The sequence below is a fragment of the Corylus avellana genome, chromosome ca11 (assembly GCF_901000735.1).
Source record: "Corylus avellana chromosome ca11, CavTom2PMs-1.0".
In the NCBI taxonomy this organism is placed as follows: Eukaryota; Viridiplantae; Streptophyta; class Magnoliopsida; order Fagales; family Betulaceae; genus Corylus; species Corylus avellana.
The window spans coordinates 1,208,447-1,224,905 of record NC_081551.1 but is presented as its reverse complement, the minus strand read 5'-3'; the positions used below and the strand labels follow the sequence as shown (position 1 = coordinate 1,224,905).

Genomic DNA, 16,459 nt, shown 5'->3' with positions numbered 1-16,459 from the left:
TTGTGATCAACACGATTTTTCTAAAAGTAAACTAACTTATTATTTAGTGGTTCTTATATATTAATTAATATGAACTACATGTAATGAAATCTATCATCTTAAATTAATGACAAACTAGTCAATACGTACTAATTCCGAAGAGAACCTGATTAGAAATGAGAATATATATATACAACCAAAAACGTTAATGAATTATAAAATAGAAATGAACATTTTTGTATTTACCAATCTCTAACATAATATATATAAATTAAGAAGGTTTTTCTATAAAACAAAGGAACCCATAAAAATTCACTCATTTACTACGAAAATGGTATCATTCAATTCTGTGCCGAAAAGGAAAAGAAGAATAGAAGAAAACATATATATATATATATATATATATAAAGGAACATAAATGAGAAACCAAACAGTACTTTTATTAATTTACTAGCTCTCACAAAGGTACAAACACGTAGTAGTTATTTTACTTCTCGGTAGAAACTCTTCATTACGTACATAGATTATTACTACTATATATATATATATAGCGCGGCCATGCATAAGACCTTTTATTGAACCTATCCTAATTAAGAGCCTAGCAACCACAAAACAAAACTACGTGCCGCATTACATTAGCATTTTTTGATCTTCAATTAAGCTTCAGCCCTGCCCTCAGACTCAGACCTCCTCCTCATCCTCTCAGATGAAGACCTGCTTGAGCGAGCCAAGGTGGTCTCCTGCCTGTTGTATTTCAGCCTCCTGGCTTCCTCCCTTGAAATCTGAAACGCGTTGGCAAGGACATCGTCCGGCAAGGCCCTGATGGCTGAGGTTCGTCCGGCAAGAGGACTAATTTGGGCGTTGTCGTTAGTCTTGAAGGCCACCCACTCGAAACCCTCGCTCTCTGCCCGTTTCGCCACCGCGAAGTTTTGGGGGATGGTCAACACCTGTCCCTGTCTAAGTTCGTCGTCGAACACGGTGTTACCGTTGTCGTCCACCACCTGAACTCGGGCCCGACCCCTTATGGCATACACCACGCTGTGGGCATTCAGGTTCCAGTGCGGTACATATAGACCCTCCTGCAAAACACACCGTTTCATACGCCCGATGAGGAATTAATGCTATATTTAGTTATTATATACAAATGTGACAACAAAAATTAATTCGTAATTCTTAATTCATATCACTCTAGTACCATACAGCCTCGAGTTATTATTATTATTATTTTTTTCTAAAATAAAAACTGATTTAAAGTACGGATGACACTAATTAAAATATTACCCTTTGAAGATCTCCTCTCTCAGCGCTGAGCTGAAGCCAGCGGAGGACTGGGAGGGTGTTGCTGTTGACGGTGTTGATGCGACCGACTTGTTCGGTGTAAATGTCGGCGCGTGAACGGCTGCCGATGTTCTCCATGAGCCTCAGGCTGCATATTGTCTCCTCAAAGCCATTGACATCACGTCCACGTCCTCCCTGGCGACGCTGGCGTTCCCGCTCTTGCTCACTCTCCCTCTCTTGTCTCTCTTGTCGCTCCCATTCCTGACGCGACCTTTCCGGCCTCACCATCTGAAGCCTGCCTTCCACTTTCACGATGTTCCTCCTCTTGTCTTGGTTGCTCTGAAGCCTTCTGGCCGTGTCAACATCCACGTTGAACGCGTCCGCCAAGAACTCAGCATCGAAGCCACTGAATACGTTGTTTCCTTCGCCCTGCTGCTCTTGCTCGCCTTCCTTTCCACGGCTATGCTGTTGCTGGCGGCGACGCTGCCCGAATTGCTGCTGACCCTGTCGCTGATGCTCGTCGTCTGGGTTCCCGGCGAGGTAGAAGTGCTAAATTTAACACACATACAAAACAATACAATAAATACATATAAGATAATATAATATAATATACTTGCATGCATTATATATATAGTGTTAGTTTCTTCTAGCTTACTCTAGGGTTCTCGTCAAGCTGGTTAGCATAGTTGTTGGTGTGAAGGAGAGAGACTGCGACAACTGGGGAGTCACCGTCGTTATAGCACCAATGGGCTACTCCAGCTGGCAATGCGATGATGTCTCCCTCTTGGAAGTATCGAATCTTCTGATGCCGGTCTTGTTCAGACCTCTGGCTCTGTCCCTGTCCCTGTCCCTGTTGAGATTGTTGTTGAGGATCTTCAAATGTTTCGGGACACCCAGGAAACAGGACCCCGGTGATTCCCCTACCTATACTTTCAAAATAAATTAAAGTAATTAATAATCACAGCATTGATTATTGAAAAAAAAATCAAAACAATTAATTAAGCGAAATATAAAAATACCAATAAATAAACTACACATTCAGTTTAATAGGCATATGTTAGAAAAATAGTCTTGTTTTAATTTAGTACTCCTGATTTCGCGAGTAAATGAATATAAATAAGTGGGTTCAATTTAATTTCACCTCTCTCAATGTATATGAGTTCTGGAGCATTGCTGTATTGGGGCAAGAGAAGGCCATTGGGCTCAATGGTTCGCCGGATGACGGCAACCCCAGCGCACTGGAATTGCTGGTCGTTGTGGTCCCAAGACTCGATCTGGCCGGCTTCAGCCTCAATGCGGTTTGTGGGTTCAAGAGCATTGAGTCTATCGAGGTTGCACTCGCCAAAATGTCGCTGTTGCTGCCGCCTTAGTCCTACATCGATACCCAGGCAGCCATTGAAGAGCACAAGAAGGCACAGAGAAAAAGAGACCAAGATAAGCTTGGCCATGGTAAATGGTAATATATATTTGATGGGAATGGCTGGCTGTTGTTTTTGTTTGTGATGTGAAGTGGCGACTGGGATATGCAGTTATTTATAGGAGAGCAAGGGGGTGTGCGAGGGACACGTATGAGATAGTACGTAAGGAATCCTTTGCCATTCTTTGCCATTCTTCACTTTGCATGGCTTCCAAACCCTAATTTCTTACACCTCATTAAGTTTGTTAGGGCAGGTGGCTCTTCGCTTCAGAGAAAGAAACAAAGACGTCTGATCAGCTGCCTTCATCGATCACAGAGCCTTTATGTATATATATTTGATTGTTTGTTTCGGTGATTTTTAGATTGACATTGGATTTTATAGCATTTAACAGTTTGTTTGATGTCATGTTTTAAATGACCTGGTAGCATACATAATCCCTATACTATTCTAGACGTACGTGGACTGTGATTCTTTGAAATTCTAGATTTTCAAATTATAAAATTTAGGCCGTGAATTTATAAATATTGAAACATTTAAAAAATGTCATATCTTAAAAATGTAGTATATTAGAGTTGAGACGATCCGGCTTACAAGCTGTTATTAAAATAACAGCATGTGTGCTGTAGTTGAATCAACGGTCAAGATTGAATTTTAAAGTTGACTTACTTTTAAAAACATTTAATAGGGGAGAGAAAATGAAAAGAGATTTTGAGAAATTCAATTTTGACCGTTAATTAAACTACAGCATACATGATGTTATTAAAATAACAGCATGTAAGCCGGATCCAGAGTTGAGAATTAAGTATCTTTTGGTTTTAAGAAGACGCTGGATCGTTGGATATATCCTATGACTATCAACACGCCACGTCAACATACATTTATTTTCAAATTGCAAACCAAAATTTAGAGAAACTACAAAAAAAAAAGTACCGCTTCTTTTATTTCTAATCTTCTTCTTTCTCTCTTTTCCCATTTTCTTGCACTTTCTGGAAGATGGTCTGGTGAGAAGACCTTTTGCGCCAGTTAGTCTAGGACAGAAACTTAGGCATAGTTCATGAGGCATTTTTCATCTTCATACTTCTTTAAACACATCCAAATGGATGGCAAGAGATTCAACAGCTCGCCTTTATTGAACCCGAAAGAACAAGTAGTGCCCAACATCAGTTCTTCTTGAGTTGGGATAAAACACTAACAGGGCGGAAAGGAAAGCGAAGGCACTTTTGCTTGATGGATTCCACCCAGAGAAGTCAATTTCTAAAATAATAAATCAATGTTTAAAAATTGTTTCCTCAGTTACCCATCTGATTGAGCTTTCATTAACTTAAAAAGAAGTTCAATGTAGGTGGGTGTTAAACCACAGTTCAGATTCTACTACCCATTATATATTGAACTACATTATACATAACCCACACACACTACAGCCACAACGCGGGCAACCCACTCTGTTACAGGACCAAATGGTTTTTATATGTGCTCCAGTCCACCTTGCTCATCGGACAACACCTCTCTACTCCCACGCCTAATTATACCACATATTTGGGACTGGGTCTTCGTGTTCATCGTGACTTATCAGATTCCATGAAGTTTACATATGAAGAATACACTCTTTAGTTTGATTCTGCAGAGGATCGGATTATTTAGAGGAGTACTGGAGTAGTCTAACGCTTAACATTAAGCTCAAATGGTTATCAGGTCCGGCAAACAAGTGCAATTGGGCAAGAAAATGGGAAAAGGGAGAAAGAAGAAGATTAGAAATAGTGGTGAAAACGATGGAGGGAATAGAAAGAAAAGAAGCGGTATTTTTTTTGTAGTTTCTCTAAATTTTGGTTTGAAATTTGAAAGTAAATGTTGACGTGGCATGTTGATAGTCATAGGATATATCCAACGATCCAAATTTTTAACATTGCTGATGGGCAATTTTTTTAACATTGCTGAGGATCCCGATCCAAAGACACTAGCGTTTCTGATAAAGTAAATAATAAATTAACTTTTTGTGTGGGAAATTTTTATAACTACCTCAATAACATGTTACATTTTTAATAAGTGACATTTTTCAAGCGTTTTGATCCTTATGAACATGTCAAATTCTGTAATTAGAGAATCTGTAATTTCTTTAAAATTGTAAGAAATCGTCGCTAGGTTAAAATATGAACTAGGCTTAATTATAAGAGTACCAGTAACATAGTGACATGAAAGGGGTATATTACTCAAACCATATCATAAAAGTTGTGATCGTAGTAAAAGCTAATAATTAAGGGATACTATAGTCTTACTACTAATTTATTGACGTAGTAGTTCATAATTAGTGAAATAAATTATAAAAAAATATATTGATTTCTCTACTTAATTAAGTAGCAGTAGAGTTGTCAACCATATACTCTTAATAATTTTACTAATTAAAACTTGTACATCAATTTAAGTACCCCAACTGCTAAATACTTTTATACTACTTAATTATTTATTTTACTAATTTTAAATTGCTACATTAATTTGTAAAAAAATAATAAAAAAAATTGTGATACCTGGTGAGAGAGAAGTTACACTCGCTATGCCCAATGTAGGACTTGTATGAGCCTATTATTCAATGAGATGGGCTCTTGGGTCGAGCCCAAGAAGTTCCTTTTAACAAGATGATCGAAGCTGGCTGAACCATGGGCGTGTAGACCCAAATCAAGATGTGGCCCAAAGTCAAACTAAGGTCAACTTGCTCTCTCTTCGAAAGATCTTGGCCGAATGTGAAAGAAAATCCATTTTATTGCTGAGGTGGAGGGTCATAGTCAGAGACCCGTTTAACAAGAGAAATATTATTCTCTTTTTTTTTTTTCTTTTTTTTTTTTAATTAACTAATAAATATGTAAAATCCATACCTTCATAATTCATATAAAGTGAGAATATTAAATAAGATTTATTGTGAGAGTGGGGTACAAGTCATTGTTGAAACTTGAAAGGCGTGGAGGGATTAGGTTGGGGAATTAAATTAAATACACAGAAAATTGTTTGGGAGACAGAGGCAGGTACAAAGAACAGCTTCAGTTACCAAGGTACACTGACCGGTCTGACAAACAAGCATTTTGAAACTGAATGAAGCAAAAATCTCAAAACCCCAGATCCCAAATGGCACGGACCGGATAGAAAACGAAAGGGCATGCGCATTTTGTTCAGTAGTGAAGAATGGGGAATCGACTCCTTCTGCTTCTCCTTCTTTCTAGCTTTGCAGCTTCAACAATAAGAGCAGCTCAAAATGGAAGGCCTGGATTTCTCTTCACAAGAACCAGAGGAAGATGCACTCCACAGTAAGCTCTCTCTCTCTCTCTCTTTAAAGCCAAAACAATCTATTTGTAAATCCTCTTTACACCGCTTATATCCATATGTAATATATTTAGACCAGAAGAAAAATAGCACATTTAGAAGATATTTTCCAGATACCCAGAAAGGGATTTCTTGAAAAATAAAAGAAGAAAAGAAAGAAATAGATAGAACTCTGAAACTTAGACCAAAACTGGGTCAGTTTCTCTAAGGGACGAGTCAACTCAGTTGAATCGTCCAAGTTCGATATAGCAACCCGCTCTCGTGTGGCTCAAGAGTCAAGACTAGAGCATGAGTATTAAAAAAAAAAAAAAAAAAAAGCGGGTGAATATGATTTGATCATTTGACCGAGTCAATGGCCGAGTGGGCTCTGATCTGACTCGGTTGGTTATGGTGGTGTGGATATGACTATGGCAGATTCTGGAGCGGCGGGAGCGAGGCGTGGCCGAGGATGGTCCCGCAGACATCAACGGTGACCAAGGTGTTTGGATCGAGGGCGAGTGAACGGTACAGATCCGATCTGACTTTGTTGGAAGCAACGGCGAGGAATGACGAGGACAACGCTTTCCGTAGGCTGCTGAAGCAGGCAAGTGCGGCCCTGCTCAATTCATATGCTAGAAAGGGATTTCCTTACTCAGCTTGGGAGGTTAAGACTTTGGTTATACAAGCTTTGGTCTCGCAGGAGGCTGCAGCTCTTCAAGCCAAAGGCTTCTCTGTTGCCAATGAGGCTTGTAACTAGTGGAACATGATAGATCAATTCCGGCCTCAAACTGAGAAAGTCTTTATATGAGACCTACTTATTTGAGCAAGTTTTGGACGACCCGCCCTGCCCTGCTACAACAAATCGTTGGGAATCCGGTTCCACCGGGATAAACCTGCTACTATATGTATGTTTTATAGCCAGGTGGAAGAAACTGAACTTTTTTGTTAATAGTTGTTCTCAGCATATATGCTTCAAACTTTGTTATTGGTAATGTCATGAAATGTCTTGCATTGTTCCGTTTCTTTCTTACCTCTCAGGGTGATCATATAGGTGCTAATTTTCTTCAATGAAAATTTGAATGTGTTAGAATGTTTTTCAAAATTGATGGGCATGTATAAGGCACACAAAGATTAATTGTCATGAAACAAAACCGGAGGATTGTCCTATCCAATCCAACACCTAGATAAGAAAGCCAAGTAAGCTCTGCGGTTGCATGAACCATTGTGAGATTTTCATCTTTAGAACTTGAACAAGAAGCTGTGCCCTGTTTTTTTGCACACCATGAAAGCTCTGCATTTTGGACGAATTTCCATTTCAAGTGAAGGGAATATGAGCCATTTTATGATCAAAATTTTAATATAAAATCTTGACCGGATGTTGTAAGTAAAAATGAGTAACATTGTGAAAAGCATTAAAGTCCCCACAAGTTTAGATGAGAAAAAGCGGTCACTTTTATTCTTTGTAGTAAAGGTTGCCCTTGTGCGTGTTTTTACACTCAGATTATACTAGTTAGGAAGGACTGTTGCATAGTGATGGCCCTAAACCCTAAGCTTAGCAACCACAAAATAAAACTACGTGCCGCATTACATTAGCATTTTTTGATCTTCAATTAAGCTTCAGCTCTGCCCTCAGACTCAGACCTCCTCTTCCTCTCAGATGAAGACCTGCTTGAGCGAACCAAGGTGGTCTCCTGCCTGTTGTATTTCAGCCTCCTGGCCTCCTCCCTTGAAATCTGAAACGCGTTGGCAAGGACATCGTCCGGCAAGGCCCTGATGGCTGAGGTTCGTCCGGCAAGAGGACTAATTTGGGCGTTGTCGTTGGTCTTGAAGGCCACCCACTCGAAACCCTCGCTCTCTGCCCGTTTCGCCACCGCGAAGTTCTGGGGGATGGTCAACACCTGACCCTGTCTAAGTTCATCGTCGAACACGGTGTTACCGTTGTCGTCCACCACCTGAACCCGGGCGCGACCCCTTATGGCATACACCACACTGTGGGCATTCAGGTTCCAGTGCGGTACATATAGACCCTCCTGCAAAACACACCGTTTCACACAGCTATATTTAGTTATTATATAAAAATGTGACAACAAAAATTAATTCGTAATTCTTAATTCTAAATACTCATTTTCATATCACTCTAGTGCCATACAGCCTTGAGTTATTATTATTATTATTATTTTTTCTAAAATAAAAACTGATTTAAAGCACGGATGACACTAATTAAAATATTACCCTTTGAAGATCTCCTCTCTCAGCGCTGAGCTGGAGCCAGCGGAGGACTGGGAGGGTGTTGCTGTTGACGGTGTTGATGCGACCGACTTGTTCGGTGTAAATGTCGGCGCGTGAGCGGCTGCAGATGTTTTCCCTGAGCCTCAAGCTGCATATTGTCTCCTCAAAGCCATTGACATCACGTCCACGTCCTCCCTGGCGACGCTGGCGTTCCCGCTCTTGCTCACTCTCCCTCTCTTGTCTCTCCTGTCGCTCCCATTCCTGACGCGACCTTTCCGGCCTCACCACCTGAAGCCTGCCTTCCACTTTGACGATGTTCCTCCTTTTGTCTTGGTTGCTCTGAAGCCTTCTGGCCGTGTCAACATCCACGTTGAACGCGTCCGCCAAAAACTCAGCATCGAAGCCACTGAATACGTTGTTTCCTTCGCCCTGCTGCTCTTGCTCGCCTTGCTCACCATGGCTATGCTGTTGCTGGCGGCGACGCTGCCCGAATTGCTGCTGACCCTGTCGCTGATGCTCGTCGTCTGGGTTCCCGGCAAGGTAGAAGTGCTAAATTTAACACACATACAAAACAATACAATAAATACATATAAGATAATATACTTGCATGCATTACATATATATATATATATATATAGTGTTAGTTTCTTCTAGCTTACTCTAGGGTTCTCGTCAAGCTGGTTAGCATAGTTGTTGGTGTGAAGGAGAGAGACTGTGACAACTGGGGAGTCACCGTCGTTATAGCACCAATGGGCTACTCCAGCTGGCAATGCGATGATGTCTCCCTCTCGGAAGTGTCGAATCTTCTGATGCCGGTCTTGTTCAGACCTCTGGCTCTGTCCCTGTCCCTGTCTCTGTCCCTGTTGAGATTGTTGTTGAGGATCTTCAAATGTTTCGGGACACCCAGGAAACAGGACCCCGGTGATTCCCCTACCTATACTTTCAAAATAAATTAAAGTAATTAATAATCACAGCCCTGATTATTGGAAATAAAATCAAGAGAAATGTAACAAAAAGTGCCGATGAATAAGCTACACTTCAAGTTTAATAAGTACTGTTAGTAAAATAGTCTTGTTTTAATTTAGTACTATTGATTTCGCAAGCAAATGAATATAAATGAGTGGGTTTAATTTAATTTCACCTCTCTCAATGTATATGAGTTCTGGAGCATTGCTGTATTGGGGCAAGAGAAGGCCATTGGGCTCAATGGTTCGCCGGATGACGGCAACCCCAGCGCACTGGAATTGCTGGTCGTTGTGGTCCCAAGACTCGATCTGGCCGGCTTCAGCCTCGACGCGGTTTGTGGGTTCAAGGGCATTGAGCCTGTCGAGGTTGCACTCGCCAAAATGTCGCTGTTGCTGCCGCCTTAGTCCTACATTGATACCCAGGCAGCCATTGAAGAGCACAATAAGGCACAGAGAAAAAGAGACCAAGATAATCTTGGCCATGGTAATATATATCTGATGTTGTTTTTGGTTGTGATGTGAAGTGGCGACTGGGATATGGAGGTATTTATAGGAGAGCGAGGGGTCGGGGGTGCGAGGGACACGTATGAGATGGTGCTTAAGGAATCCTTTGCCATTCTTCACTTTGCATGGCTTCCAAACCCTAATTTCTTACACCTCATTAAGTTTGTTAGGGCAGGTGGCTCTTCGCTTGAGAGAAAGAAACAAAGACGTCGTCTGAGATGCCTTTATCAATCAGAGAGCTTTTATGTATATATATTTGATTGTTTTGGTGATTTTTAGGTCTATAGCATTTCAGTTGACATTGCAGTTTGTATGATGTCATGTTTTAAATGACCTGGGAGCATAGATAATCTCTATACTATTCTAGACGTGGAATATTGCATGTGATTCTTTGAGGTAGATTTTTAAATTATGAAATATAGGTCGTTAATTTATAAATATTCAAGCACTTAGAAAATTGTTACATCTTAAAAATGTGGCATGTTACACTTGAGAATTAAGTATATTTTCATCACGTTGATGTAAAAAGGTATATCCTCTATGATGTGAAAAAGTTTTGAACAAAAAATTATTATTCTCTTGGTTTTAAGAACTAGCGTTTCTGTAAAAGTAAATAATGAATTATCCTTTTGTGAGGGAAATTCTTTATATCTGTCTCAGTAACATGATACATTAATGAGGGGTATTTTCCAAGCGTTTTGATCCTTAAAAACATGCCAAATTCCGTATTTTGCGAATATGTACTTTCTTTAAACGAGCCAATGGCTGAGTGGGCTCCGATCTAACTCGGTTGGTTAATGACCATGACAGATTTTGGAGCGGCGGGAGCGAGGCGTGGCTGAAGATGGTCCTGCAGACATCAACGGTGTCCAAGGTGTTTGGATCGAAGGCGAGTGAACGGTACAGATCCGATCTAACTTTGTTGGAAGCAGCAGTGAGGAATGACGAGGAAAACGCTTTCCGAAGGCTGCTGAAGCAGGCAAGTGCGGCCCTGCTCAATTCATATGCTAGAAAGAGATTTCCTTACTCAGCTTGGGAGGTTAAGACTTTGGTTATACAAGGTCTGGTTTTGCAGGAGGTTGAGGCTTGTAACTAGTGGGACAGGACAGAGCAATTATGGCAGCAAAAGTGAGAAAATCTTCATATGTGACCTACTCAAGCAAGTTTTGGAAGGCCCGCCTGCTTAGATAGGTAGGTTTTATAGACGTTCTTTCACATTTGCTGCTTACAACAAATTGTTGGGAATCTGGCTCCAGTGAGACAAGCCTACTACCCTATGTATGTTTTATAGCCAAGTGGAAGCAACTGAACATTTTTGTTAATAGTTGTTCTCATGAAATGTCTTGCATTGTTCCGTTTCTCTCTTACCTCTCATGGTGCAGGTGAAGGTCATGTTCAATATGGGTGCTCATTTTCTTCAATGAATTTCAATATATATATATATATATATAAGAAAGCGAAGTAAGCTCTGAGGTTGCATGAACCATTGTGAGATTTTCTTCTTCAGAACTTGAACAAGAGGCTGTGCCCTGTTTTTTGGCACACCATGAAGCTCTGCATTTTGGACGAATTTTCATTTCAAGAGAAGTGAATATATATGAGCCATTTTATGATCAAAATTTTAAATAATGTGACACCATATTTACCGTTAAATGTCATAATATAAAATCTTGACCGGATGTCGGTAAGTAAAAATGAGTCTAAAGGAGAAAAAACGGCCACTTTTATTCTTTGTACTAAAGGTTGCCCTCGTGCGTATTTTTACACTCAGATTATACTAGTTAGGTTTCCTTAACATGTTCAAAATCCTTCTCAATTCTACAAGAAGGACTACTGCATAGTGGGGTGGCCCTAAGTACGTAGTAGTAGTAGTGATACACACGAAAGTTACAAAAAACCTCCTTATGGGGAGATCCGGCTAGAGGATAGAACCAAGCTCTGTCTGCCCCTATTGTGCTTCAACTGTTGAGCTTCTTCTGGGGATATTTGGAATGAGTTCGCAAGGACATCTGCTGGTATGGCTCTTATAACCGAGGTGTAGCCGGCCAGGGTGCTCTTCAATGGCTGGCCAGCTGTCTTTATCGACACGTATTCGAAGCCATTGCTTCCGGCCCTGGTCACCGCCGCAAAGAATTGAGGGATCACAAAAACGTCTCCACGGTTAACCTTCTCGTCGAATACATTGTTCCCGTTGTCGTCGGCGATTTGCACATGGGCGTCTCCCCTAGTCACATAGATAACTCTATGGTTGTTCATGGCCCAGTTTGGTGAGTACAATGCATTCTGCAAAATAGGCAATGTATAAGATTTAGTTAAATTTTTGGAATAATTGGTAATTTAACGATAATTAGAATGTGGGCTTGAGTGATATTTGAATTACCGGAAAAAGATGGCCTTTTTCTGCACTCATGTCGAGGAATTGAAGGATTGGAAGCTTATGTTGGTTGACAATATTTACTCTTCCGGCATGCCTAGAGACAATATCGGACTCGCTGCGGGTGTCCATGTTGTGTCTAATTCTGGTAGTGCAAACAGTTTCTTCCAACCCATTTAGCCGTCTTTGCCTTTGCCCTTCATCTTCATCTTCTTCGTCTTCGTCAGCTCTAATAATGCGGTGCATTTCTTCTTGGCACTTCACCAGGAGTCCGCGCTCATCATTCTCCTGCATCCTCCTCACGATTTCCACCGGAATGTTGTAGGCCTCAGCCAGCAGTTCCGTGTTGAATCCGCTAAAGATGTTCTGGAAGTTTTGGCTATCTCTTTGCTGTTCGCCTTGCCGTTGCCCTTGCCTATTTGGTTCCCCACCGGCGAGCAAAAATGGCTGTCATACCAAAAACTAGTTATCTATACAAAAATTAATTAGGATATGCATAAGTCATGACTTAAAAAGTGACTGCTCAAAGAGTTCTTGTTAGTGTCAGGATCAGCTTGAATTTGTGATTTCAAAACGTGAAATTTGAAAACTCAAATTTTAAAAATTTAGTTAAGTATTTGTTGAAATTGCAGTTTAATTTTAAAAGCATTCATTTTTAAAATACGAGGTTTGAAAACAAAACAAAACCCAGAAAGATATTATGTATATACCCTATATTGCTGGTCGAGCTGGTTAGCCTGGTTGTTCATGTCTACGACAGCGAAGGCAACAAGCTCTTGATTGCCATCATTGTACAACCAATGGACTGCACCAGCTGGAATGGCGAGGATGTCACCCCGACGAATCCTGTGCACCCTCTGATGCTGGTCTGTTCTCCTGCCCTCTCCTTGTTGCTCTCCCTGCTCACCTCTTAGGCTTCCCTGGTGGCTTGCCCGTCGGCCTCTTAAATCCTCAAATGACTCTGACTCATAAGTCTCTGCACATCCCGGGATGGTTATTCCCAACAACCCTTCGCCTGCCACAATGTTCATTTCACATGTTAGAAGCTACTTTGATTTGTCTTTGAAAAAGAAAAAAAGTTGCACCCGGCCATGTCATTGTATAAAAATCATATAGAAAGATATTAAATAACATTTCTGGTTCTGAAAAGTATTTATTTGTATTTGTGCATGCGTTTTCTTGCTAGCTAGATCTTGAAATTGAATTTTTACTATGTTAATTCATTATATTTAAATTAAATATTATACGTGTTAGCTTCACTTATTAAAAAGAGTTTGAGCCCATATGTATTAAAGTAATGATTAAGTGATTAAATTTATCTTTTCTTGTCGGCTTAAACTCTTGCGATAATTAATAATTTAACAAAAAAAATGCTGTAAAACCTTGCTCAATGTAAACCAGCATAGGGGCTGGCTGGTAGTTAGGCTGAGACTGTGAATTAGGCTGCACGGTGCTCCTTATCGCAGCGACTCCAGCACATTGGAACTCGTCCTCATTAGTGTCCCACAACTCAGTCACGCCCCCTTCCGACACCAGCCGTCGGGACGGCTCCACCGTCCTTAGTTGCCGGAGCCGGCATTGCTCAGCCGAGGTAGTGTAGGAACCGGTCGGGTTCTTTTCCCCGGCAGCTGCATAAACAAGCAGAGCGAGCACCAGTCCTAGCAAAATATTGTTAGCCATGGATAAAGCTAGCACACAAACAAAAGAAGCAGATCACAGCTAGGGATGGTGAAAATCGTCGGGGCCTTGGAGCCCATTTTATAGCGGGGATGATTTGGATGGTAGTGAAAAGGTGGCGAGCCGGGTGGCAATTCTGGTTTATTTGTTGGTTCTGCATGAAGATCATCGTGTCGTTTTTGCTAACTTGCGCCACTTTGCAGCTTGGTTGTTGAAAGAATCCTAGACGTGGCCGTGCAAGAGGTGTTGTGCTACAGGCTTTACATGATACCGACCATTTGTCATGGTTCTTCAGAGTGCCATGTAGCAAACCTTAGGAAAGAAATCAATAGATATAATAAAAGAAGGAGAAGAAAAGAGTAAAAGAGTAATATATAGCGAAAGCTCGAACAAATTCGTGCAGGTAAAATTGTCATCATGTAAGCAATGATGCGTAAGCAGTGGTGGCCTGGTGGGTGGTTTGGATACACTGACTGGGCTATAAGCCCAATATTGAAGGTGAAAAATTATGATCCTTGATGCCACGAAATCCAAATAATGTGGCTTGCCTTCCGGAGCTAAATGGGCTTTCGATACAATAAGCAGCCTCTATCGTGCAATGGGTGTGGATGGTCAGGAGCATATTCAATAAATCTTTCGTTTATAAAGGGATTTATAATAAAAATTATAATATTTTTTTAAAAGAAAAATAATTAAGATACTATAACTTTTATTATAATTTCCTTACAAATTATAAAAATGAGTATTACATGGATCATTACGATAATTTGTAAACGTGGTAAGTGTCAGATAGACTGTTCTGTAATAACCCACATTTTAGTGAGCAACATGGTAAATGTCAAATGAGATGTTGTGTCAATTTATAAGGAAATTATAGTAAAGAGTTTTGCTTTCCTCTGATTCAAAAATCACTGGATATCCTCACGTGCAAAAATAAACGGTGGAAATTGCCTATATTTATGAGCTGTCTTAATTGGGAAGTCCCTTGACCATTAATGGCGTAGAATTCATATCAAAAGGGTTTTGTTTTTAGGCAGAAAACAGAGGATTCTAAGATAAGAATCGCACCCAGCCCCAGAGGCCATAGAAAAGGATTCCTGCTTTATGCATATGATTTTTATGATACTTTGAAAATAAATAGTAACCATTTGTTGCTTCCTACTTTTAGCTCGATCGCACGCAACCGTGTAGAATCTTTGCAAGTTGAAGTGCCACTGCACTCAGTTATATGCCGCCACTACTCATTGGTAGAGAAAACATCAAAAGGAGAAGAAAAGGCATCAATCTCCAGCATATATATCTCGTATAAGGATAAGTATCTCAACAAGGATAAGGCCAAACCTTAAGGTTTTATGCTATTTTCAAAAGATTATTGGTGCACTGAAAAGCAGCTATTAATTTTTATTTTTTTTACAAGCTCTTATTAATTTAAAGGTTAATTTTCATTGTCACGTCATCAACTATCACAATACATTAAATAACATTACTTATTTTCAAAAGAAGAAGAGTGCTAGCATTTATACTGTGGTCATCATAGTAGGGTAGACTGCGACCGGTGCTATAAATCTGATTTGGGTCATTCATTTAACACAAACGGTCTAGATTATGATAGCATATAAGTTTTTTTTTTTTTTAAAAAAAAAAAAGATTGAGAGCCTAGGGAGTAATGTATAACTCGGTATTGGAGTAGCCGAATCACCCCTTTAAATTGGTCAAAGGAAGTTATTCAGCCAACCCCAAACCAACCATCTTTGGCCACGGGATTTTTAACGAAATAAAAATTGTAGCAATTAGCATTAATCACCACTAGTCTTTTGAATAACTAAAATTAATTAAGTGCTTGTGTACCCTTTAGTACAGGGTAAGAACTAATTAAGCAGTTCAATACATAAAATTAATAAAACTAATAGTTTTCTTCACACTCATTTATCATATTCATAAATAAAGAAAAAAAAAAAAGTCATTTAAAACACGTCATAATATAAAATAGGTATGATAAATATGTATGTACTAATTTAGTCATAAATTAAGAGTTAGCTTTTTCACACACTATTCTATTAGTTTTTCCTCGTCAAAACTAGTAGCGTAAGAACAAAGCGAGTCATCACAATTCACACGCTATTAACTTTTTATAAAAGCATCATCTTCAACACAACCTTCAACCGCTGCCCACCTCTATCTCTTTTCTCTCTTTCACCATGTCTTGCCTACCTCTCAAGCTTCAACCTGCAAGAATGGTGTGGAAGAGCCTCACCTCCAAATTACAGAGCAAGCTGCACAAGCTCCAGAGGTCTAAAGCCATCAAGAAACCTCGAAATAGGCTGCTCAAGAAAACCGCCGGCGCCGGTGGTGTTTGGCCCTCCCTCTTCACCGAGCAACGCTTCAAACGTAACAAACGGCTTGCGATCCATTCATACCGCCGCCGCCATGGCCAGCACCTTTTTGAGAAAAAAACTGCATCTGTATACGTAGATAAACTCTTCAAAGAGCCTCATCAGCTAACAAATTGTTCACCAATAACCAAGAGTTTCAAGCCCCTCGATGTGCCAGGTGGCAGCTGCTTGGCTGAAAAGCCTTTATCAGCGGATGATATGTGGGAGTCACTGGGTTTGGCCTCACCTCTAATGCGTGGAGTAGACGAAAGAGCAGAGGCGTTCATTGCCAGATTCCGGGCTGAAATGGAGGTTCAAGAGACGTTGGCAAATTCCACGTAACCCAGGTATTGGACTCTTCGTCCCGACTATATA

The 16,459-nt window shown here is 40.3% G+C and overlaps 4 protein-coding genes across 4 annotated transcripts; 1 reads left to right on the top strand and 3 right to left on the bottom strand.

The window, feature by feature from the left end:
* Positions 1–398: 398 nt before the first annotated feature.
* Positions 399–2,757, bottom strand: LOC132165298 (11S globulin seed storage protein Jug r 4-like). The gene is made up of 4 exons (XM_059575796.1): positions 2,399–2,757; positions 1,913–2,181; positions 1,261–1,806; positions 399–1,058 (listed from the first exon to the last, which is right to left on the bottom strand). The coding sequence occupies exons 1-4, from the start codon at positions 2,703–2,705 to the stop codon at positions 636–638; spliced, it is 1,545 nt and encodes a 514-aa protein (XP_059431779.1). The 5' UTR covers positions 2,706–2,757; the 3' UTR covers positions 399–635.
* A 2,903-nt stretch (positions 2,758–5,660) lies between these two features.
* On the top strand, positions 5,661–6,993 carry LOC132165297 (uncharacterized). Its single transcript, XM_059575795.1, has 2 exons — positions 5,661–5,968; positions 6,399–6,993. The coding sequence occupies exons 1-2, from the start codon at positions 5,847–5,849 to the stop codon at positions 6,718–6,720; spliced, it is 444 nt and encodes a 147-aa protein (XP_059431778.1). The 5' UTR covers positions 5,661–5,846; the 3' UTR covers positions 6,721–6,993.
* Positions 6,994–7,399: 406 nt separating this feature from the next.
* Positions 7,400–9,676, bottom strand: LOC132165296 (11S globulin seed storage protein Jug r 4-like). The gene is made up of 4 exons (XM_059575794.1): positions 9,334–9,676; positions 8,852–9,126; positions 8,196–8,741; positions 7,400–7,993 (listed from the first exon to the last, which is right to left on the bottom strand). Exons 1-4 carry the CDS (start codon positions 9,638–9,640, stop codon positions 7,574–7,576), a joined length of 1,548 nt encoding a protein of 515 aa, XP_059431777.1. The 5' UTR covers positions 9,641–9,676; the 3' UTR covers positions 7,400–7,573.
* A 1,771-nt stretch (positions 9,677–11,447) lies between these two features.
* LOC132165295 (11S globulin seed storage protein 2-like) lies at positions 11,448–13,767 on the bottom strand. Its single transcript, XM_059575793.1, has 4 exons — positions 13,418–13,767; positions 12,746–13,050; positions 12,042–12,482; positions 11,448–11,944 (listed from the first exon to the last, which is right to left on the bottom strand). Exons 1-4 carry the CDS (start codon positions 13,713–13,715, stop codon positions 11,564–11,566), a joined length of 1,425 nt encoding a protein of 474 aa, XP_059431776.1. The 5' UTR covers positions 13,716–13,767; the 3' UTR covers positions 11,448–11,563.
* Positions 13,768–16,459: the final 2,692 nt, after the last annotated feature.

What these genes read in the sequence shown, in the direction of transcription:
- LOC132165295 (XM_059575793.1), bottom strand. Translation starts at nt 13,715, where the DNA reads ATGGCTAACAATATTTTGCTAGGACTGGTGCTCGCTCTGCTTGTTTAT. An exon ending in GCTGGTTTACATTGAGCAAG is followed by an intron (nt 13,051 to 13,417) that starts GTTTTACAGCAT and finishes ACATTGTGGCAG; the next exon opens with GCGAAGGGTTGTTGGGAATA. An exon ending in AAAAAGGCCATCTTTTTCCG is followed by an intron (nt 11,945 to 12,041) that starts GTAATTCAAATA and finishes CCTATTTTGCAG; the next exon opens with AATGCATTGTACTCACCAAA.
- LOC132165297 (XM_059575795.1), top strand. Translation starts at nt 5,847, where the DNA reads ATGGGGAATCGACTCCTTCTGCTTCTCCTTCTTTCTAGCTTTGCAGCT. An exon ending in AGAGGAAGATGCACTCCACA is followed by an intron (nt 5,969 to 6,398) that starts GTAAGCTCTCTC and finishes TGACTATGGCAG; the next exon opens with ATTCTGGAGCGGCGGGAGCG.
- LOC132165296 (XM_059575794.1), bottom strand. Translation starts at nt 9,640, where the DNA reads ATGGCCAAGATTATCTTGGTCTCTTTTTCTCTGTGCCTTATTGTGCTC. An exon ending in AGCTTGACGAGAACCCTAGA is followed by an intron (nt 8,742 to 8,851) that starts GTAAGCTAGAAG and finishes TGTTAAATTTAG; the next exon opens with CACTTCTACCTTGCCGGGAA. An exon ending in AGAGAGGAGATCTTCAAAGG is followed by an intron (nt 7,994 to 8,195) that starts GTAATATTTTAA and finishes TGTGTTTTGCAG; the next exon opens with GAGGGTCTATATGTACCGCA.
- LOC132165298 (XM_059575796.1), bottom strand. Translation starts at nt 2,705, where the DNA reads ATGGCCAAGCTTATCTTGGTCTCTTTTTCTCTGTGCCTTCTTGTGCTC. An exon ending in ACTCATATACATTGAGAGAG is followed by an intron (nt 2,182 to 2,398) that starts GTGAAATTAAAT and finishes TTGAAAGTATAG; the next exon opens with GTAGGGGAATCACCGGGGTC. An exon ending in AGAGAGGAGATCTTCAAAGG is followed by an intron (nt 1,059 to 1,260) that starts GTAATATTTTAA and finishes TGTGTTTTGCAG; the next exon opens with GAGGGTCTATATGTACCGCA.